The sequence below is a fragment of the Vombatus ursinus genome, unplaced genomic scaffold, assembly GCF_900497805.2.
Source record: "Vombatus ursinus unplaced genomic scaffold, bare-nosed wombat genome assembly UNPS02012319.1, whole genome shotgun sequence".
Classification (NCBI taxonomy): Eukaryota; Metazoa; Chordata; class Mammalia; order Diprotodontia; family Vombatidae; genus Vombatus; species Vombatus ursinus.
In genome coordinates, this window is record NW_020952097.1 from 108707 (window position 1) to 133516 (window position 24810).

Here is a 24810-nt window from a genome sequence, read left to right on the forward strand (position 1 = left end):
GCAATACACACATATATATATATATGTACACACACACACACACACACACACACACACATATGTTTATATATATAAAAATGAAGTATCCCTCAGTGGCTACAACTGCCATTTGTAAAATGGAGATAATAGGCCCTGAGGATCAAATGAAATCAAAAGAGTTTTGAAAACCTTAAAGTGCTATATAAATATTAATATATTGCTTGGAAGATGGTTTTTCGGCAAAATTATTACAGCTACATATATATACCCCTTTCAATATGCCATGACTTCTTCTTTGATTCTATGTGACAGCACATAACTACTGATTCCCATAGGATGATGTTATTTATGTCACCTTTTTTTTCTTTCTTTTGGAGATGGCACAGCAAAGAGTAAATTGCGCAAGTTCCTTCCTAAAGAGCTCATCCTCCTTAGGGTCAACCAATTCATCCTAGAATAGCCCCAGCCACTGGCAATTGTCTGTTGTGCTTCTAACAAGGTGTCTATGGGCATATCCACAACCTCTATCAAAAGTATGGAGGAAAGTTCTGCATCAAATTGATTAGGGAACTCCCTATCATCTATTATAGTCAGCATCCAAAGATCTTCAACATAGAAGACAACAAAGGGTAGAAGTATAACTCCTTACCTATAAATTCTCTGTATTTCCAGGACCTTAGGCACTAATGGGATTAGTTCCCTTTACCAAAAGGGGAATTTTGGAATGCTGAATATTCAAGATTCAGTCCTGACATGGCTTCTACACAATCGTAGAACTGACAAACCCAATAACATGGTTAAAAGTGCCTTCCTTAAGGGTTCAAGAAGGGCTCAAGTAGGATTTTTCCAAAAATTTTATTTGGTGTCTATTCAATTTTACAACAAAAGGTATATTTAAACATGCACATAGCAATGGCAACTTATCAACTTTCTCTCTCCTTCTCATCCTTAGGATTCACTACATTAACATATCTATACATACTTGTACATATACTATATACTCCTTCAATGGATGTGGTATTTGACCAACACATTTTTTTAAAAATATGGCACTTCAGTTCTGACTTTTTCACATGGAATTACTCCATTTTGCACTTCTCTTCTTTCCATATGTTCTTAGTATTTGTTACATTGCATGGAGAGTCACCTCCATGTTGGTGCACCATGTTCTCCTTGACCCTATCCCCAATCCATCCATTCCTCAACAGCTGAACATTTAGACTATTTCCAGTTCTCCCACTGCTACAAATAATAAAACTTTAAACAAAGTTTTGGTTTTTTTTTTAATGGTGGGGGGGCATTCCCCGTATTAGGATCACTGGGTCACAGACTGTGGCCAAGTTTGTAATTCTTGCTGGACACTGCCAATTTGCACATCAGAAAGAACAATCCATTTGTAATGCCAGCAACACTTTTCTCTCACCATCCCACCATTGGGTTTTCATAATTTTTAATATTTTCCCCAAAACTGGTAGAAATGATGTAGTATTATAGTCGGAAGGAACTTTGGAGAGTATCTAGTCTAACCATATCTAGACAGAGCATGCCCAATTGTGACCATCAAGCCTGAAGACCTCCAGTGCTGGGAAACTACCTCCCAGGATAATCCCTTCTACTACAGGACAATTCTATTGAGTTTTTCCTCATCAAATGCCTCTACACAACTTCAACTCTGGGACCAAAGAACAATCTTCTTAACCCACTGTCCTTCAAATGTTTGAACAAGGATCATAGGTATCTTTAACTTGTAATTGTTGGTGACTTTACTTTTTTTTCAAATATTCACTATGTTGGATTCCTATCTTGCGAATTATTTGTATGTATCTTTTGGCCATTTGCTGATTAGGAACTTGATATTGCACTTATAAATTCATAACATATCCAAGGTTAAAATTTTTCTTAATGTTGCCCTTCTTAGTTCTATGTTACACATGTTTTATTTATATATAGTCAAACCTGATAACTTTATTTCAAGAATTACCAAGAATTTGTCTTCTACATTTAGGACAAGTATGCTTATGTACTTTTCAACTTCTTAAAAAATGAGATTATTAAAAATATAACTCATCAATGTAGCTGGAGCTTATCACTGTATATCATGTGAGATAAGGATCCAAGGTTATTTTCTTTCATATCTATTACTTTCCTCAAAAGCAATTGTTGAATTATTCCTTTCCCTATTAAAATCAGTAAGTTTATATTGTATTAACCTTTGGTGTACATTCTATACCATTTTCTTGCTTGCACAGTACAAGCTTTAATAATTTTGGACTGGTTTTTTTTTTAATGCCTATAAGGGCTCTTCCAGTGAATTCCTCTCCACCTTGCCTCAAACACAACTTCTGGTGGGTGTACTTACTTGCCCTGTTGTTTTCCAAGTAAAGTACACTAACCAGTTCTGCATAAAAATTAGCAGTATTGTTATCAGTATCACATTGTCTTCAAATCAACTGGGTTAGTTGCATCACTCCCCCCCCCCCAAAACAAGGAAGATTCCTGCTATTTTTCAAATCTTCCTTTGTCATTGCTTTATAGTTTCCTACATAAAATTTTCATTTGTTCATCATTGTGACTATCCAAATATTTAATATTTGTCAGTATTCTAAATGGGATCATTGACTCTTCTTTTACTGTTGCCATATAATATGAACAATATTTGTACATTTTACCCTATTACCTATTAATTTGCTCTAATTGGTCATTAATAAAATCCCTTACTTTTCTATGTTCATGATACCAGTGATGTCTTTTCCTTTTCAATGTCTGCCCCTCCAATCTCTCTTTCATATATTTCAATTGCTAGTTTTTCTAGTACTTTGTCGCACAGTGATGTCTAGTAAGCATTTGTTTCCACTTTTTAGTGGGAATGGCTTTTCTATTGAGTAATATATGGATACCGACACAAAAATTTTCAATAAAATAATAGCAGAGAGACCACAGCAATTTATCACAAAGATCATCCACTATGACCAGATAGGACTCATACCAGGAATGCAGGGCTGGTTCAGTATCAGGAAAATTACAAACATAAAGTGATTTTGTCTCATTTCTTACATTTTCAATTGAGAACATCTTTCTAAACTTTGGATAAATCTTACTTCATAAGGGTGAATAATTTGATGTTGAGGTTGGCTTTTGTTTTATTTTGAGATTAAAATCATAGAGATTAAGACCTGAACCTCTGATTTCACCAGTATAGGGAATTCCCTAGTGAAGAAACTTCTCCCAATAGCAGGTTAGCACTTTCACTGTAACTCAGTCTTAGAGAGTTGGCTAAAACACTGAGAAGTTAAATAACCTGCCCAATGTCAAACACCACATTACGTCAAAAGCAGGACTTGAACTCTAGACTTTTTCACTCTGGGGCAGGTCATCCACTATTTCATGCAGCCTGTTAAAAGATCAAAATTACAACTGCCTCAAAAAAAAAAAATTTGAGCAGTGGATACTGACATGTTTAGAAAAAAAAATGTGATTGGTATTATTTGTTCTTTGTTGGTTTAAAAAACTACAAGGTCCTTCTTTGCAAGACAGTGGGCAGAGTTCTATCACAATTCCCAGGTACTTACTCATGAATTGATCCCTTCAACCTTTTTTTGTCTTGCTGGGTCAATCTGGGTATGTTATAATTATGTTAAGTATCTGTCCTTTTTTTCATTTAACTTCTCTGACATTATAGCTATATATAGTATTATCTGATGTTTTAAAGAGTTTTATACTTTTTTTTTCTGTTTCACCTATAAAATGGGGTGGTGAACTTAAGACAGAATTAACAGATTCAGTATTCAAGAGTACACAATAGTGTTTTCTTTACATTGTTAGGTAGGTGACTTCTCTACTTATTTGGTGGGTCAGTTTCGGATGATGAAAGATCCCATAAATATTAGCTCTCTGTTCTTGTGCTGCTGTTACTTTTTCTTCCACGTAGTATATGACTGAGGCATATCTATTCACCATCATTCTACTTTTGTCATTTGTTATGCCTTTCACATATAATATTCTCACCTCTCTCAAAACAGAGTTCAAGTCAGAAAAAATAAATTTGTTACTTTAATGGATAGTCCTGCTTTTTTTATATTACTATCTAGATAATAGATTTTTAGAAAGTGGTATGGTATCATGAAAAGTACACTGGTCTTGGAGTCAGAAGGCATGAGTTCAAGTACTAGCCAGAGCTAGCTATGTAGTCATTACATAAATAACTCCATATGTAAATATATAAACACATCAGAACACTTACTGTGACTCTGGGCGCTCTGAGTTACACTCTCTGGGCTTCAATGTATTCATATGTAAACTGAGGTTGTTGAGAAGGCAGAGCCCTTTAAGTCTTAAAACACGGTGGAAACGAGAGTTATTACTATTATCTGTTCCATTTTTAAGTGATTCATGAAGATATGTTATTGACATTTAATTTTTAACCAGCCCACACAACTTTTACAGAATTTTAGTCTTTTTATATGTATTGTAACTATTACATTTGACATATCTCCTATCCTTTCAAAAATCTATTTCTGTTGAAACTAGAAACGAATTTTTCGGAGGGAGGGCTTTTATAATCACAAGTTTATCTCTTTTACAACTATTCCTTATATCTGTCTAAACCAAACTGTATTATTTATTGTTCTTAACTAGTAGTGTACATTTATATGACCTTAGACCTATCTTCTATTGGAGACTAGGGCTGTGCTTTGGAGTTTGTCCACTTGTTCCTTCTCCATACCCTTTTTGTGTTACTGTTTTAAATTCACAAAACAATTCATTGATATCTCCTTTTTAAAAATAAAACCTTAATGTCAAACATTATATTGCTCATTTGATTTTATTTATCTTAATGTGAACTTGGGTTCCTTAATCTATTCTCTAATCTAATAATTGAACATAAAGAGCTTCTCTGGCCTTAATAGTTAAATGTGTCGATGTTGCCCCAACACATTTCAGAGATCCATGTGAATGAATATGGGCTTCTCACAATGATTTCTATGTGACTTATTAATTACTGAATGTTATTCTACTTCAGAAAAGGATACTTAGTTCTTTGGCACTCGATTTACCCTCAGATCTTACCCTATGTTTTGGTTTCATGAGGTTTGTAGGCTTTTTCTTTCATCTCATATAATAGCTATACAAAATTAGAGGTTGTAACCTAATGAAAACTTTTATATACGGTGTGCCCAAAGTTTTAAAGGTATTGCTAAAGCACTAAAGCTTCATGTTATTACAGCTTTAAACTTAAGACTTTTGAAACATGCTGTATATACTTTTTTTTGTTGCTTGGAGAAATCTCCCTTTATATGAGTTTGAGAATTTCACCTCCATATGCCATGGTGTCCTTTGGTGAGGGTTCTTCCTAAATAAGAGCTAATGAATTCTTTCAACTTCTAAAGCTGGTTTTGTTTTCAGACATGGAAAAATTTTCTCAATTCTCTGAAAACCACCTCAAGGTTAATTTTCTATATCACCCTGCTCCCACATTTGTAGCATAGATGATCCTAAGCCAGGGCCAGTTAGAATCTAGAAACCCTAAAACAACAAGTTCAAAGTCCATTTAACCTTGCTTTAATCTTGGAAATACTTGTTCCAAGTACTAGACCTGGCTTTTACCAACTTTTAATCCTGAATTATCCTTCATATTCTCAATGCCAAATTTGATCCCCTATTATCCTAGTCTTCATTGCTAAAGATACAGAACTACCCAGTAAAATTTCTTGAATTTGTCCTCTTTCTCCTTTTAGGTCTTTTTAAAAATTCTTGTCTTCTTTCCTTTCTTTAAAAACATATATCTGAAAAAAAAAACCAAACCCACATATCTGATCTCTCTTGTCCTTCATCATTTATCAAGTGAGTTCTGTTCCAGTCTTCACAGCATTTCCTCCATCATGCTCTTGGCGCTTTGATATTCTTCCTTTTTAAACTGTGCCCTGACCAACCACTAGCATTTTCTTTTTTTATATTCAAGATGATTTTAAATATTCTGGTTATGTTTGTCTCCAACATTTTCATTTCTCATTGTGGATCTGGTCTAGGCTAGACATCCCACATTACTTTTTGTCTTGCCATCTTCCCTGAAATCTTCAGAAAAATAGAAAATTAATGTCTAATCCCTTTCACTACCCCTATGAGGTAAAAATAGCAGTTCTTTATCCCCATTTACTCCCTGGGAGTCCCTTAATTTAAAAGAAAGCAAAAAAAACCAAGAAATTCTTCACTGCCACTAGGACTCAGGACACTGCATCTTCTTATCCAGTGAGCATGATTACTTTTCCCACGAAACCCTACTCTAAACCCCCAGTAATTGTATTAATAATGCTCCACAATGATCACATACTCATTGCAAGGCCCCAGAACTACACCAAGAACTATCCAAGAGATAAAATCACCATTATGTCTCAACAGGAAAAACAGGCTGCATAGTATCACAGGAAATGTATGAACTGGGGATCAGAAAATCAAGGTTTGAACTCCAGCTCTGCAACTTCTCTGGGTTTTAGTTTCCTAATTTGTAATATCAGGAGGTTGGACTAGACCAGAGGTAGGGAACCCACGGCCTTAAGGCCATTTGTGGCCTTCTAGGTCCTCGGGTGTAGCCTTTTGACTGAGTCTCAAATTTTATAGAACAAATCCTTTTATTAAAGGGATTTGTTTTGTGAATTTTGGATTCAGTCAAAGAGCCGCCCTTGAGGTCACATGTTCTCCACTCCTGGACTCGACAATTTCTAAGGTTCTCACTCTAAATTTTATGTCTGACTCTTAGTCCAAAAGGTGTTTGAGACTCTGTTCCTAGCCTATTTGTAGGTTAGAATATTTCAAGAGAGATATGAAGGACTCACCTTTCCTACTGATTTGCCTTTCACAAGCTTGGGCCAGTCTTCTGAAGCAAGACCTCTTAAAAATTATAGACAACTCTTGTCAGCATAAAAAAATTCCTTCTATGTGGATCCCTAAGAAAATTCAAAGCTCCCATAATAATTTTGCATCATGATACATATGCTTCTAACTCAATTAAATCTATCAAAAAGGTATGAACCTCTTGGGGTAGAAAAACTACAAATGAATTTAGGCACATGATTTCCTTGGTTACAATGGCAGACATTTTGTTACTCCTACCCTCCATAACTAAACCATGGTACAAGTTGGTTGCCCAATGTCCCCTTTAGCCTACATCTTAACCTGGGAATCCATGAACTTGTTTAAAAAAATTTAAAAACTGAATTTCAGTATAACTGCTTTCCTTTGTAATTCTATGTATTTCACTCTGCATTTAAAAACATTATTCTGCGAAGGGATCCACTGGCTTCATCAGTACTAAGAGGGTCCATGACACAAAATGTTAAGAACCCCTACCCCTAGGTCTACTACTTGGATAACAGAGGCTCTTAGTTCTAACAGAATCATTCATGTCAGTTCCCCTGAAATTAGGCTTCAAAGAGATTAAGACATTTAGAATCAGAAAAATAATACCAGCTGAAAATACTAAAAATGAACTAACAGAAGGACTATATGTACCATACTAGCCATAGATTATAAAGGTAAAGATATAATCTTAAGAATGTTAGTGCTTATAACCTTTAGTTCAGAAATTAACCCCAGCACAAAAGAAGCAAACAGATGAAGAAGGACATGCTAGAAATCCAACCATTATACCTGGCTGTATGAAAAAGCAACAGTTAGGAAAATTAGTTTTTTTTAACTTTTTAACTGAAGAAGCATTCACTTCCTGATAATGTTTGAATTCATTTCACAGGTACTGAGAGAACTTTAAGCATTTGGAAGAATTAAAAATAACTGTGCATAGGAACCAAATATAGTCATATTTTTGACTCCTCCCTTCAAGCAAATTAGTAGTTTGAATGCCTTGAAAAATAATCTATTATTTAAATAAATTTTAAATGTGTACATGTGTCCAAAGGTATGAAAATATAGTTTTATATGCAAGGTGAGAGTTTAAAGGACAAGAAAATATTCTGCTGACTGATATATCTGCTACTTATGTGGAATGTGCAGTTATATGAGAAGCGGAATAACTTGGAGATGAATTTGGCTCTAAAACCATTCAAGACTTCATTTGTCTAGAGTTAAAAAGTATGCTTTTGAGATTAAAAAAGGAACTTACATGAAATGTGAACCATGCTAGAGTAAGAAAAGGTATATATATGTATGTGTAAATATATTTTTACTGTTAATCACTGAACTGCTTTCTGGATATAAAATCCAAGCTGGCTTATTTTTATTATTATCATTATCACTTACTTTCACCCAGGGAACCTGCTGTAATTGGCAAGGGGTATACAACATGTACACAAATGTAGAAGGCATAAGCAATATAAGTACACCCCTTGGAAGAACAGCAGGAGATGCAAGTCTTATCTAGCTTTACTTGTCAATCATTAATGTTCCTTCAAGAAATAGGACACTCCCTCTAGCAACCAAAGGAGCACTTCCATTGAAACAAAGGCTTCTGGATCTGTACCAAACAGTGGCCAAACTACTGGCTCTGCAGAATCAAGTCCAAACAAGAAGAATTTTGTTTGGATTTTATTGGAATTAAGCTTTGTAATTTGGAAAGGTATAATGCTGTGGTATGTAATGCATCAAAGGATGTCATATGAAGAATACAAAAAAACCAGAGAACCTGACTCTCACTATAGTAGCCCCCTATTCCACCTTGGTAGAAGAGAACCCCTCTTAAATGAAAATGGGGCACACATTTAAGGATAATGTCAGCCAAGAAGGGGGACTCACATCTAGTTACTGCACTATGCAAAGATCCCCCCTTGGGGAACCAACCTTAAATATGGGCCACTACTTGGACACTCTTCCCTAAAATGAACAAGAACTCAGACAATAACCTGGGAAAAGAAAATAGGGAGCGCATTTGGAGAACTTTCCAGCTCCTACACAATCACCTGGAAGATACAATAGGAAATATATATCAAAAAGAAGACATCAACAAACATAGGGGGACCTCACTCAATCTAAAGACAATACTATCAAAGAAGACAAAGAGATGTATACTCTGGGTCTACACTCATGGTCTGATTAGTCAATTCAAATATCCCCCAACACCCAAATGTTCAACCACAGAATTTAATGGGCAATGCTAAGCAAATTCATGCTACTTGTTTATATTAGTAATTTATCCACAAAAAACGTCACTATGGGTCAGAACTAAGTAAACATATTGAGCTCACTGGATGGCTAGAGCTAGTTCCTTAGGGACTCTGAAACCAAACCCCAACACCAGCATTTCATACTGGCCAGGGAAAACTCATGAGTCTCCTTGGTATACTCAACCATCAACTGAGCACTATAATAAGACTTTAAGTGCTCATCTGGGCTAAATCAGCCCAGTATGTCCTGAGGACATAAGAATAAGCCTTATAAAGTAGAGAGATCCCCCTTGGGATTGATATAGAGAGTAAACCAGACAGATGTAAGGACGACCTTTTCTGAATATCTGGCCTGGTTTATCTGGTGTCATTGATAGGACCCTATAAGCCCTCTGACCCACTTTTGATACATGATATACTAGAAGGTAACCTAGCTCTCCTAGGTTCTCATAAACTTGGTGGGTTCTCATAAACATTACTCCAACAGACATACCCTCCCCAATCCCTCCCATCCCCAAACTATAAAGTTAGCTACATGCCTCTGCTAGACAAGCTAGAATTCTTAGTATTTAAAGATGACAAGCAGCAGGAGAGAAAGCCTCAAGACTCCTCATGTGCTCCATTAGGAGTCAACACAGGAGCTACTGGCGATCTCCTCTCAAATCCAGGAAGAATGGATGACGATAAAGTCTCTCCATCCCTGGCAGGTAGCCCACCAGTTATAAGCTAAAGTAATCAGGCATATTAGGACCATAGACATCAGTGGTCCACAGCACATTAGCTCGGTCAGCTGACAGTAACATCTGGCGTAATTCAGCCTGAACGTGGGCAAACTTCTCCTCATCCAGGAGGATAGCAGCCGGGGGTGGCCATGGCAGAATCTCATAGCAGTCCACAGGAAATGGATACACCACCAGCTGGAGCTCAGGCAGTACCTCTGACCGAAGCAACAGAGTTTTGAGTCCAGAGGTAGAGAGGGGATTGCCATAGAGACCAAGGTAGCGGAGATGCACACAGCGGCACAGGCTTGGCAAGGTGGAAATAAGATGGGTGTCCATGAGCTCACACTCGGTCACATTCAGGAGCTTCAAAGAGGTGGAGACTGCCTTCAGTACAGCCTGAAAGGGGCCCAGGAGGGCACCTGAGAGGTTGTTGCCGCTGAGGTCCAACTTCTTAAGGTGGGTGGCATGTGGGCTTTGGGCCAAATACCTCAAGTCTGTGGGGAGGAGATAGCAGAAGGCCAGTTCCAGGCTTTCCAGGGGACTCGGTAGGGCGCTGCAAAGAGACAAAGACATGGTATTATTTGCCATCAAAACCCAGAGATTTACTCATACCACCAGAGGAACAAGATAGATGACAGTTCTGCTTAACAGCTTTGCCACACTGTTGGAAGCTATGTTGACCACAGGGACACTGAAGGAACAGTGAAGAACACAGGAAAAAAACAGGTTAATAAGGACAAAAAAGTTCTCTTTTTAATGATCATTAATGAACCTTTTACCAGAATAAAGAATTGGCATGGTTTTAAGAAGCTAAGAGTAGGAAGACTTAGATAAGGTTACTTTGATATCAAAACAGATTTCTAGCAACCAGAATGGTTACAAAAATGAATCTCAGAACATTTTCTCATGGAAGCAACCAAGAACTGAGCTGGTGAAATCAGCCTGTGCTATGGAAGTAGGCCACTCACTGACAACAACTGCTATGAGTACAAATAGAAAACAGAAGCAGTATGAGGGGGACTCCCAGGCTCACTTACCTGAGCACCTGACTCAGCCGACCAGAAAGGCAAGAGGAACCCATATTGAGCTCTCTGAGGCGGTTCAACTTATTAAGCTCAGAGATAAATATACGGAAGCTGTCTTCTGCCTCAGATGAGAGCTGCCATAGGTCCACGTAGCTGTACTGCAGCTTTAGGCTCAACAAGCTGGTGAACTTCACAATAGAAGCCATGAGTTCACAAAGGCCAGATAACTCCAGGCTATTGAAGCACAAGTCCACTCGGCGTAAGTGCATGGGATCCAGTAACTCCAACATATCTACAGTGCTATTCAGGGGGAGTTCTTCAGCCCGGAAATCTCGGCAACAAAGGCGCAGAGGGCTAAAAGCACTTGTCTGTAATGTATCCTTTAGAAACCCATAGGAGCTGTGGGTTACCCGGAGATCTACTCGAACCTCTATAGGAGTAGGAGTATAGATGGGTGGTACTGCCTTTCTGCGCTTGGCCCGCCGACGTCTCTGTCTTAAAGATTTGTTCAACTGACCCATGATGCAGGTCTGGATCACAGACACAGTGCGGGACCACATAGTCATGGTTGTGAGGTCTTCCTCATAGCCAGAATCCAGAATTCCTGTCATGTCCAACAACTGCAACTGCAGCTTCCTAAAGAAAAGAGATAATATTTTGAGACCCTATCCTAGAAACCACGACTACATAGTTTACTCTACCCCAAAAGGCAGAGTTCATCCAGTGTGTACTTGATTTACTGTGGTGAAAACATTAATAGGATTGTAATAGTCAGGAAAGAAAGAGTTATGAAGGGAATGGTACAGACATTCCAACAAAATCTCATTAGCTACCTGTGGAAACAAAAAATGATTGGCCTTGTGCTTGAAACCATCACTATTAGGTCTCAGGCTTACTTATTTCCTTAATGTCAATAGGAAGAAAGGAATGTCCTAGGAAGGATCTTGCCATCTACAGAACTAGTGAAATTTTATAAAGGCTTTTGGGTTGAATTCCTGGGTCCTTGGTCAGTGTAAAAGCACTTACGGTAAAGACAATCTCCTAGATCAACATTCACATGCTGAATGGCTCAATCTGAATGGGTTCAAGGAGTACATATATTCTCACTGCTATTTTAAGGCTGTACAATCTCCTGGCTCTGCCTGTTAAAGTGAGGTGTTTCAGTGTCCTAGAAAAGACTGAAAATATTATCTGGTTTTCCCTTATTTGATTAACTAGTGACTCCATTCCCTGGCTTTTATTTTCCATATATTTATCAAACATTAATCTTCTGTATACATTGGGCTGTATTTCTAGGAGCCCTCTTTGACCAGGTATTAGTTTTCCTGACACTTAAGGTCTACTTTGATGCCTCATTATGATGTGGTACCAGCCCTGACTGCTGAATAAGAAGAATATAAATACAGTCGAATAAACAGATTTTATGTTTGTTTTCCAAGGACCAGCCTGGCTAAGTTTGGAAATGGCTACAGCTTTTTTTCATGGAAGCAAAGAAATGGAAACTGAGAGTTCCCATTAATAGGAGGATGGCTAAAAAAATTATGGTGTATGTATGTGATGGCAAGCTACTGTTGTGTAAGAAATTATGAAGGGGACTGTTTTAGAAAAACCTGGAAAGACTTGTATGAACAGATGCAAAATCAAGTGAGCAGAACCAGAACAATTTATCTAATATAACAGCATTGTAAAGAAACTCTGATCAACACAGTGGAACCAACCACAGTTCCAGATGGCTCATGATGAAACATGCTACCCACCTCTAGATAGAGAAGTGACAGACTTAAAGTGCAAATTGAATTATACTGATTTTTTGGATATGGCTAAAATGTGGGAATATTTTTAAAGAGTTTTGTTTTTCTTGCTTTCTCAATGGATAGAGGAGAAGGGGGTGAGAAGGAATTCAGAATTAAATACAAAATAAAATTGGTAAAAAGGTGACTACTAGATTTTTTTTTGGCTAAAATTCACCAAAAAACTGCTTAATAAGACAGCAAGGAGCTGTCTTGTGATCCTCATCACAAATTGAGAGAGATAAGGAGGACATACAATGATGAAATCAAGAATTCTTAAAGCATTTTACAAGATAAACATTAGGTAGTTTTGATGTTAACTGCCTTATAATAGGTTCACTTCTATCATCTTCTCCCACATCCAAGCTAAATATTCTTGCCTTCTTATTTTTTCATATAAACTGACACTGATATTTTGACTAGCACTGAATTAAATTTATAAATTAACTTCAGAACTATGTTGATCTTATTCAAATGTAAATCATGACTGTCTCTCTAATTTTCTATGGTTTTTATTTCTGTCAATAGCATTTTATATCTATCTTTATAAGAGATCAAATGAGTGTCTAGGCCAATTAATTCCTAAATATCTGATAACTTCTTGTTAGAAACAAAATGTCTTTTTTATGCATCCTTGGTCTTTTTTGGTAATAACCTAAGAACAGAAATAATTCCTGTAGTCAAATCAATTTGTTTTCTTGTTGAAATCTTTGGATTTTCTATAATAATAACAGTTAATATTTATATAGTCCTTACTATGTGCCAGGCATTGTGCTAAGTACTTTGCAATTATTATCTCATTTGATTCACACAATAATTCTGGGAGGTAGGTGCTATTATCATCCTCATTTTATACATGAAGAAACTGAGGCAAGCAGAGATTAAATAACCTTCCCAGGGTCACACAGCTGGTAAATATCTGAGGCTATATCTGAACTCAGGTCTGCCTGACTCCAGATCTGGCATTTCATACAATGCACAACCTAGCTACCAACAATCATGTCATCTACAAAAAATATTTTGACCTTAATTTCCAATATTAAGTTCTTTATTTTTTTCCTTTTAGAACTGTTAGCATTTTTACTATTTTATATTCTGTTAGATCTGTGACTTCACAGAACTGAGAGTTCAAAGAATCTCTGGCATCAATCCAGTCCAAATTATACACAAAAAGAACCCCCACTATACTATACCTAAAGACCTCCAATGAGGGGGTGAAGGGGAATCCCAATACATCTCAAGGTAGTCCATTTCACTTTCAGACAACTCTGATTGTTACTTTTCCCAATATCAAGTCTAAATTTGCTTCTCTGCAACTTTTACCCATTCTGTCAAATGATGACAAATAGGTCTAATCTATCTTCCACATGACAGCCCTTCAAATATTAGAAGACAGTTGTCATGTCCCCAGTAAGTTTTCTTTTAACCAAACTCAACATGTTTGGTCAACTGGTCAACACCACCAGTTCAGTTCCTTCAACTGCTCCTCATATGACAAGGCCCCAAGGTCCTCTTACCATCTTCATTGCCTCCCAGCTTATCCATGTCTCCCCTAAACTTTGGTGCTAAGAACTGAGCCCAATACTCCAGATATGGTCTGATTAGGGAAGAGTACAGAAGGACTATAATCTAATTCCTAGAAATGATGCTCTCAATAAAGGTTGAGATTACATTAACTTTTTTGGCTGACATATCACATTCTTGACTCATGTTGGGCTTACAATTCACTAAAACTCCTAGATCTTTTTCAGACAAAATGGGATCTAACCATCACTCTGATATCTCGCACTTATGAAGGTGATATTTTTTGAACCCAAGTATAAGGCTTTATACATTTATCCCTACTGAATTATATCTTATTAAATTCAGCCCAATGATCTAACCAAGAAAGGTCTTTTTGGATCCTGACTTTGCCATCCAATGTTAACTATCCCTCTGAGCTTGGTACCATTTGCAAATTTTGCAAAAATGCTACATATGCCTTTATTTAAGTCATTAATAAAAATGTTCAACAATACTAAACCAAGCACAGATCCCTAGGGCTTTCTACTGGCCATCTTGACATTAAAACATTAATGACTAATTTTTATAGTCTGCTAGTCTATCTAGTCTGCATTCTAGCTTCTTTATAAGAACAACATGAGCAATATTATCAAATATTTTGCTAAAATCTACGTAAACTACATCTACAACATTCACCTAATCTATTGGGTAAGTAACCCTAAGTTGCTCTGGCATGTCTTAACCTCTTCTTTCTACTCACATAGCCACAATTTGAATATAGGCCTTAATCACCTCTCACCTATATTACTGTAATAGCCTTCTAATTGGTGTCCCTGCATCATTTCTACCCATGTATCCTCCTCTCAGTGGCCAGTCATTTTCCTCAAGTGCATATCTGACTATGTCAGCTCCCTACTTGATAAATTCCAATGGCTCCAGTGGAAGTATTAACTTCCATGATCAAATATAGAATTCTCTTTGGCATTTAAAGCTCTTCACAAACTAGCCCCTTCACACCTTTCCAGTCTTATACTTTACAATCCTCCACACACTATACCATCAAGCTACACACTAAACTACCTGTTGCTCCTCACACATGGCACCACATGACCAGACTCTGTAAATGCCTAGAATATTCTTCTTCCTCACTACTAAGCACCTCCTTACAAGTACAGATATTGTACTCCATCAGTACAGATCACAAATTTTTTAAAAATCATTTAAACTAACAGTCATTTATTTTCTCTCCTTCCCATTCCCTAGTGGGAAAAAAAGAAAACTCCTATAACAAACATACACACTCAAGCAAAACAAATTCCCATACTGGCCATGTCAAAAAATACGTGTCTTATTCTGTGAGATACAGAGTCCATCACTTCTATGTCAAGAGGTGGGTAGCATGATTCATCATTGGCCTAATCGTAACCTTTCCACAAATTCTCCCTTTGCATTATTCTTATCCATGTCTTTCCATAAGTTTTCTATTAGAGGCCTTTCTCTGATTCTTTTAATAGTACTAACTCTAATTCTACCTCTGACTCTCTCCATTCTCACAAATTCCAGAAGAGACCTCAGAGTGCAAAGTCTTATCTAAGCAGGAATCTGCTACAAAATCCTAACAAGTGTCTTCTGTTTGAATGCCACCAGTGAAGCTAAACCTCCCCCCATTATATTTTTGGATGGCTCTAACTGTTGGGAATTTTTTTTCCCTTTATGGAATTTTTCTATTTTTCATTCTCAGAAACTGCTGGGGGACATGAGCTACAATTGTTTTCACGACATTTGTTACAATGACTAATGGCTAGAGTGCAGGGGAAAGAGGAGCAGGCCTAGGCAATAACAAATCTGGATTCAAAGATTTAGAGACTAACACCTTGATGGCCTGAGAGAAGCTGTCAGGACAATTTTCCCATTCCCTCCCTAACCTTGATGAAGAGGCCTTGGAAAAACATGATCAGAGTTTCTCTGATAAAGGCTTCATTCCCCAAAAATATAGGGAATGGAGTAAAGTTTATAAAAATAAGAGCCATTCCTCAATTGATAAACGGTCAAAGAATATAAACAGGCAGTTTTCAGAAGAAATCAAACTTATCAATAGTCAAATGAAACAATGTTCTAAATCACTAATGATTAGAAAAATGCAAATTAAGGCAACTCTAAGGTACCACCTCACACCTACCACATTGGCTAAAATGACAAGTTCTGGAAGTGATGTGGAAAAATAGGGACACTAATTCACTGTTGCTGGAATGAACTGGTACGACCATCCTGGAGAATAATTTGGAACTATGCCGAAAGGCAAACTGTGTATATCCTTTGACCCAACAATACCATTACTAGGTTTGTAACCCAAAGAGATCAAAAGAAAAGGAAAAGACATATATGTACAAAAATATAGCAGCTCTTTTCAAGGTGGCAAAGAATTAGAAATTGAGGGGATGCCCTTCAATTGGAGAATGGCTTGGCTGTAGGAAATGACAAAGGGGATGGTTTCAGGAAAACCTGGAAAGATTTATATGAACTGATGCAAAGTGAAGTGAACAGAACCAGGAGAACAATAATCAAATGTGAAAGACTTAGCTATTCTGATAATAAAATGATCCATGAAAATTCCGAAGGACTCATGTTGAACAAGCTTATCCACCTCCACAGAGAGAGAAAACCGATGCAATCTGAGTGCAAATTGAAGCTTTTTATCCCCTCCACTTAATTTATCTTGTTTTTGGAACCTCCCCCCCAAAAAAAAGAATCTTAAAAAACTAAATAAAATATCATGTGCAGTATTTAATAAAAAAAGATGGAAAAAAAAGTTCTGTAGGGCTGTATTCCAATGATACCATACAAATGGGAAAGGGACCCACATGTACAAAAATATTTATAGCAGCTCTTTTTGTGGTAGCAAAGAATTGGAAATTGAGGGGCAGCTAGGTGGTACAGTGCATAGAGCACTGGACCTGAAGTCAGGAGGACCGGAGATCAAATCCGGCCTCAGACACATAACACTCCCTAGCTGTGTGACTCTGGACAAGTCACTTGATCCCAATTGCCCCACAAAAAAAAAAAAAAATTGGAAATTGAGAGGATGCCCATCAATTGAGGAATGGCTGAACAAGTTGTGGTATATGAATGTAATGGAATACTACTGTGCTATAAGAAATGAGGAGCAGGTGGACTTCAGAAAAACCTGGAAAGACTTGTATGGACTGATGCCTGGTGGAGTGAGGAGAACCAAGAGAATGTCGTACACAATAACAGCCACGTTGTGTGATGACTAATACTGATAGACTTAGCCCTTCTCAGAAATGCAAGGATCTAAGACAGCTCCAAAGGTCTCATGATGGAAAATCCTGTCCACATCCAAAGAAAGAGATATGGAGTCCGAATGCAGATCAAAGCATACTATGTGCTATTTTTTTCTTCTGTTTTGTTTTGTTTTCTCTTTCTTGTGGTTCCTCCTATTGGTTCTAGTTCTTTCTTACAACATCACTAATGTGAAAATGTGTTTAATAACAGGAATGTTTATGTATGGCCTATATCAGATTGTTCGCCATCTTGGGGAGGGAGGTGAGAAGAGGGAGGTGAGGAGGAAGGGGGAGAAAAATTTAAAACCCAAAAGCATATGGAAGTGATTGTTCATAAATCAAAATAAATTCATTAAAAAAAAAGTTCTCATTGTATGACAACAGCAACAACATGACAAGAATGAAAACAGTATTTATAGAGTGCTTTAAGGTTTGCAAAGTGTTTTACAAACATCCATTTTATCACAACCCTGGAAAGCAGGTAGTATTATTACCCCATTTTTCAGATAACGAAACAGAGGCAGATAAAGGTTAAGTAACTTGCCCAAGTTCACACAGCTAAGACATATCTGAGTCAAGATTTGAACCCAGGTCTTCCTAACTCCAAGTCTGGAATTCTAACCATAGTACCACATGGCTGCTGAGGAATAAGGGGAAGTTGGCCACAAGAATGAGGAAAGCAGATCTCAAATTTATTACAGTAAATTTAATTTATTTAACAAATATTTATTAAATGAACTATTAATAGGTACTGGGGAAACAAATCTAAAAATAATAAAAATGTACCATCAAAGAATTTACACCATAGGGGAGAGAGGGTAATTAAAAGGGGAGCTGTGTGTAGATGATATATACATATAAGTCTTACACAATTTGGCCATGATAAAGGCAAAGAAAAATCCAAAGTACTTTAGGAAAATCTGACGGAGAGAACACTTTCAGCTGGATAAATCAGGAAAGGGTGGATAGAGGAGGTGGCACCTGGGCTAAACCTTGAAAGTAGTTAAGGATTCTGAAGTAACATGGAGTTTTCACGCAAATCCATGGAGGCAAGAAACAGCATGTGAAATCTGCAAAGTAGCCATTAGGATAGTTTGACTGGAACTTGGAGTGAACAGTGTAAAATAAAGCTGGAAACATAGATTAGAGCTGCATCACATACGGCCTTAAAGGTAAGGAGTTTGATTCAACTCCACAAACTATAAGACTATAATGCAAGTCTGTAGAAAGTGGAGAGGGGTGTGGTCTGTGGACAAGGGGCTTTTGGCAATAAGAAAGTGGGATGGTATGATAGCTGTGTGTCATAACAGAAAAGCAGAGCTTAGAAAGGAACTGCAAACTATTTTGGCATCTACTTTGGATTTAGTTTCTACATCTGTTTTTATGGGCTAGCCAGAATGAGCAGAGGAGGAATTTTGACATTAGTCATGGCTATGATTGGCCTGAGGATGACCAACAAAGTCTTAAACTCACTACTCAAGTCTGGTACTCTGTCTCTGCTTTAATGACTATAATGGTTTGGGCTACTGTGTTGATCAGCTGTAGTTCACAGGTTTCGATAATAATCTGTTTGCATATACCCTTTGTAAACACTGTTAGGCAAGATAACCAAGTACTCTGAAATTATGTTTTATATAGCCTATGACTGCACAGAAAAGTAACTCTGCCATTTAATTTGCTTCTTTGAAGAAAGTCTATGAGCCCTTCTTCCCTTTATCTCCAAATTTTTATATCTTGATTTCATTTACAGAAAACCTGTCAATATGGATATGGATCAGTTCCTGCATTTACTCAGCTCATCAGTCTTGACACAAAGATGATAGGTAGGGGGTGCCAATAAATGTTTGTGGGTATTTTCTAAAAACTGTGGGATCCTTAGCACATCCTGCCCTTTTTTGACACTGCCACCATTATGAAGTAGGAGGAGATCTTGCAGTCTTAAAGGCCATCGTGCATTTTTATGCTATTCCCCCTTCCCCCCAAAATGTAAACTCTTTGAATGAGGGGCTGTTTTTGTATCTTCTGTGCCTACCACAGTGCCTAATACATAGTAGGTGCTTAATAAATGCCTGATAAAATAAAATTTTAAAAAGTACTATCTGATATAAAGTTTTCTTTATCGAAGATATTTCTAAAAGCATTTTTTGTAATTGTGAAAAGCTGATAATCACACTACCATCCAATAATTGGGTAATAGCTGATCAAACTCTGGTAAATCAAAGAACTGGATAATATAATAAGGACTATAAAGAAAAATAAAAAGATACGAAAATATGCAAAGTGAAGAAAGCAAAGTTGGAAGATCAATATGTATAACGACAAAAACTACAGCAAAGAAAAATATATGCACAAATATAGGATAAAATGGACAAAGACAATGGAAGGAGACAGGAAAAGTAATTGCTAAATTGTTTAGTTGGAATTTTAAAGTTTGGTTATTTTATTAAAGTTAAGTTCTTAAATAAGTTACTCATTTTAAAAAGAAAAAACTCTAAGTGGCTTCTGCCATTCATGTTTCATGTGATTTTTTTTGCTGGGCATCCTATACATCAACTTCCCCAGGCCCAAGTTACCTGCGAGGGGGTGGCTCCCTTAGTCGTGCAGAGAGCCCCAAGATCACAGCCTGTACACTCTCCTTTGTTGGCCTTTCCTGTAGTGGAATCCGGCGGCAATCTGAATTCTCACGCAGTAGCTGCTGGAAGCTAAGGAGAGGGAAAGGCCACATCTGTACCAGCTTCTGCAGCACCAATGTTTTTCTGTCTAAGAAGGCTGCCTTGAATAGGACTGCATATAGCTCCTGCGGCAGGAATGCCAGGGCCTGGCATGCAAAGACCTGGTCCTGGATCACCTGACGGGCACACAGGAACACAAGGGAATGCATGGCTGCAAGCAATGTACACTGGATGCCCAGGAGACACAGATGGGGAAGCACCTGCCAAGAGAAAAGACATTCAACACTTAAAATCAGTCTTACAGGCCTACAAGGTCCAGGTCACCATAACATCCACCTAACTGGGCCACATACAGCTGCCATTCTATAATCCTTGAACAACCAAAACCAATACAGAAATCAATAAAGCTAATGCAGCCTTTGGAGACATAAATACTAGTAGCCAGGACCTGGAGAGTGGTAGCCTTAGGTGGTTCACTCTGGAATGGTGTTTAGGTCTGAATATGTCATTTTAGGAAAGCCACTGGCAACCAACCTCAAGACACATTCAGGAGAGGGGAACTAGGATGGTATAGGAAATCTGAAACCATGCCGTATAAGGGGTTGTTGAAAGAAACAGGGATGTTTAGCCCGACACAAATTATGGGAGAATGACTTCTACGGGTTGCCAAAGGCATGGGCAAGGGCTCAGAAGAGAGGTCAGGGCTTGGGACATGGAATGCATCCAAGAAGATATGGTAGATGAAACCACAAGAGGAGATGAACTCACCAAGAGGGATGAATATAGAGAAATACATTAAAGAAAGCCAAAAACAGTTCTAGGTTTGGGTCTTAGCTCAATATATATAGAGGCTCGATGGCCCAAGTATTCTGAGAAGGAACTATGACCATGGGTTTATATTGACCTGAGTTTGTGTAGAAAACCAGCACTCATTAACATGAGATACCTAAGTGCCTAACATAAAGCAAGCACTTAATAAATGCTAGTTGAATTAAATTGAACAGTGATCTTCCAGGAGGCAAGTCCCTTCAGAACAAGAAAATAAAGATCAGAAAGGTACTTAGAGAATATATGGAATCAGAGCTAGAAAATCAGTGTCAACAATAAGCCTGATCAAGTGCACCGGGAATGCCTGTTGTCTGATCTGTGGAAGAGCTGGACTGTACACTCAGAGACAATAACAATCCTAGCAGTTTTCTTGCCATTAGAGGCACCATGTCAAGAAGAATAAAGTCAGAGGGGCAGCTAGGTGGTGCAGTGGATAGAGCACTGGCCCTGAAGTCAGGAAGACTTGAGTTCAAATCCGGCCTTGACACTTACTAGCCGTGTGACCCTGGGCAAGTCACTTAACCCCATTGCCTAGCCAAAAAAAAAAAGAAGAAGAAGAAAGTCAGTTACATGACATTTGTTTTGAAACGTTCTGAGACAACTGAAGTAGTAGGGAATAATTTGAGAATAACTCAATTTTGTATTTGTTCATTTTTGACTTTGTCATCATCACTGAGAATGCACAAAACAGAATCACTTTACAATAAATCACAACCTGCAACCCTTCCAATACCCTTTTCTACAAGAAAACTTCAGGTTTTTTTCAAGGTAGTGTCTCCAAGTTCTGGAACTGCAGTCCACTGAGGGTGCCTTCTGGCTTGTAGCGATCAACTTCGCCAGCCGTAGTAAGACACAGGCCATGGATACCACCGTTATTTATTGCAGCACATCTTTCTTTTTTAGTCATTTAACATGTATAAAACTATGCTACTGTTTTTACTTGGTTTATCTTTTTTCATGTATCACTGACGAAGTTTTTGAATGTTGTACCCCAACCCCATGTTTCCCATAAGACCTATGGTTTTAACGGCTTGATTTCATATAGCACAGTGATCTTTAGAAACACTTATTTTGTGTTATTGCAACTAGGTGGTGCAGTGGATAGAAAGTGCTAGGCCTGAAGTCAGGAAGGCCCATCCTCCTAAATTCAAATCTGGCCTCAGGTATTTAATGCAGTTGTGTGATCCTAGGCAAGTCACTTAACCCTATCTGCCTCAGTTCCACAGCCATAAAATGAGCTGGAGAAGAAAATGGCAAATCACTCCAGGATCTCTGCCAAGAAAACCCCAAGTAGGGTCACAAAGAGTCAGACACAACTGAAATGACAGATCAACAAATGTCACGGTAGAGCAAAATTGACTGTTGCACTGTCCTTAGAGCCCTTGTGATTATACTCACATTTACTTACACCCTCTTCCGTGTCTCATTCATTATGCACTATCTTTCTTCCCAGTCTCAAATCATCTCTGACAACTGCCCCAACTTTTCCCCCAAAATTCTGTAGAGTCAGCACTGGCAGATATTTTAGAAATCCTCCAGTCTTGATGTTCTTAACAGCTTTGTGTCATGGACCCCTTTGGCATCTGGTGACACCTATGGACTACTTATCAGAATAATGTTTTTAAGTGAAGGAAATACTAAATTTCAATCAGAGGTTAGTGAAAATAAACGTAAAAAATTTCCCCAAGTTCATGAACTCCCTAAAAATCGATCCATAGATGAGATTCCAGACTAAGAACCCCTACTCTCTTCTAACTCTCTCATTTAATACAAGGTAAATTAGTCCTGGAAGGTGTTTTGCCCAAGGTCATATCGAATTAGTGGTAGAGTAGGGATTAGCTCCCAGCTCAACATAAAACAAGCATTTTCCTAGGTGACTAGGAGGTAGTTAGGAAGTCCAAGCACTCCAAGGGTTTAGAAAGCAAAGGAGCAATGGTGCTACTACCACCATCAGCTAAGTGGCAGAAAAACTGCTCAAGCTGCCATTTGGGCTCAGAAACAAGAGCTATTGGAAAGGAAGGAAGAAAGGAGGAAAAAGGGAAGCCACATCCTTACTTCTGTCGTCATATACGCCAAGTAAGCTCATATAACTATAACTGCTTCCCGAGACCCACTCGCCTTTCCAGGGCCCCCAGGAAATTCAATCCCCACCCCTCTCTTCCAGACAACATTTCATTTCCATTTTTTCCCTAGAACAGGGCTGTCAAAGTATGGTCCCTGAGATATTTCCATAATAAAACTAAAATGTTTTAATTTCTAGCATAGCAAATATGAATAAATATAATCCACTTAAACAAATGCTCTTTGGGGAAATCCTCTATAATTTTTAAAAATATAAAAGGGTCCTGAGACCACTGTTCTAGAAAATTTCTTCTGTACATTCACTTTCCCCCACAACCCTAAAGCAACCCACTTGGGTACCGTATCCATCCCTTCCACACACTTCCTCCCTCAGATCCCAATTCCCCTAGGTAGCTTCTGCTCCACTATCACATGAGGAAATGGGTCTCTTCATGCTTTACCCAGCAACTACCTCAAACGGCTTGCTAAGCAGACCCTATTCTCTTTATACACCCTCCTCCTATGGCAAGTATAATCATGTGCTGTTGTATCTATATCTGCCACTCCCTCCCATCCAGAAAGTCTCCACTCACCTTTAACCTACTCTTTGTCAACTTCCCCTGGTCTGAAGTCCCCTTCTCTCCCCACTATCTCTAAAGTCAGCTCCCTCTCTTCATGCAATCAATCTTCACTCCTACCTCAAGTTATTTAGTCTTCAAGTCTATTCCTACTAGCCTGAGACCTCCGTCACAATCTGAATTCTATCTCCATTAACGCAATACAGTCTCCATTCCTGCTTGCCCATCCTGATGGTTTTGGCTTCTCTCTACTCCAGCATCTGTTCCAAGCCCACTTCCTCAGGATTGAGGCTTTCTCCTCCCAAATACAGTTTCTATTCCTGCACCGCCCTCTCTCCCCACGCAGCCTCCATTCTCGCCCCCTCCCCCCATCCTGACTTAGTCCTTACCCCCCACCATCTGTTCCAAGCATATTCCTCCCGGCCTGAGCCCCTCTCCCAAATATCTCCTTTCCACTCGCGCTCTCCCCTCCCACAGTCCAGCTTTCGGGTACATCCAAATTCAATCTGCTCTACAGATCCACCTGCCCCGCCCCCCCCCCCCTCTGCGCTCCCCCCCGTCTCGACCGGCCCACCCCCCCCCACGGTGGGTGGGTGTGGGTGTGGGTGCGGGTGTGGGTGTGCGTGTGGGTGTATGTGTGTGTGTGCGCGCCACCGCGCGCACACGTCAGTCTGTCCGTCTCTCTCTTTGTTCCCCTCCCCCTCCCCCTGTGTCCACGTCCGCCACTCCCACTCACCAGAGCTCGCCCGTCCCAGCCGGCCAATCCGTCCCTCTTGGGCCTAGGCCTAGATCGCCAATGCCCGCCAACCCCAGGCCTTCGCGGGTCTCCTCCCCCACCCTCGGTTCGCAACCCAGTGGGTCCGACCTGGTCACCCCGGGGCCCCGGGGCCAAGCCGCGCCACAACCCCGGGCACGGGCGCGGCCCTCGCCCTCGCCGCCGTCGTCGTCGTCGTGGCCGCCGTGATCTCCTAGTTGTTGTACTTGCTGTCTCTGAGCTACCGACTACCTCCCTCCGCCACGAAAAATAGATCCGGCTCGGTACGGACCGCGGGGCGGGGCTGGTGACGCAGGAAGCTCCCATTGGCCAAAACCCTTCAGTCCTCTGGGATTGGTTGATTTTGTTCCTTTACGGATTACGTACCCATCGCCCCGCCCCTGCTGTCGTGGTGCGTTCGAGGATTGGCTGAGATCGCAGAGCCCCTTCGCCTATAGCGGGAGATTGACTAGCCCAGTCGGGGGA

At 39.0% G+C, this 24810-nt stretch overlaps 1 protein-coding gene across 2 annotated transcripts; it reads right to left on the reverse strand.

The window, feature by feature from the left end:
• Window positions 1-818: 818 nt before the first annotated feature.
• Window positions 819-24474, reverse strand: LOC114039769 (leucine-rich repeat-containing protein 14-like). Of its 2 annotated transcripts, none has more exons than XM_027857599.1 (4): window positions 24436-24474; window positions 20005-20363; window positions 10849-11472; window positions 819-10364 (listed from the first exon to the last, which is right to left on the reverse strand). In XM_027857599.1, exons 2-4 carry the CDS (start codon window positions 20310-20312, stop codon window positions 9809-9811), a joined length of 1488 nt encoding a protein of 495 aa, XP_027713400.1. In that variant the 5' UTR covers window positions 20313-20363; window positions 24436-24474; the 3' UTR covers window positions 819-9808. The 2 variants fall into 2 exon arrangements, with proteins under 2 accessions (XP_027713400.1, XP_027713399.1); XM_027857598.1 differs by lacking the exon at window positions 24436-24474 and adding an exon at window positions 24307-24378.
• Between the last annotated feature and the right edge of the window lie 336 nt (window positions 24475-24810).

Coding starts and splice junctions, on each gene's coding strand:
- LOC114039769 (XM_027857599.1), bottom strand. CDS start 20,312: ATGCATTCCCTTGTGTTCCTGTGTGCCCGTCAGGTGATCCAGGACCAG. Junction 11,473..20,004: donor AGGGAGCCACCCCCTCGCAG/GTAACTTGGGCC, acceptor TCTTTTCTTTAG/GAAGCTGCAGTTGCAGTTGT. Junction 10,365..10,848: donor CGGCTGAGTCAGGTGCTCAG/GTAAGTGAGCCT, acceptor GTCTCTTTGCAG/CGCCCTACCGAGTCCCCTGG.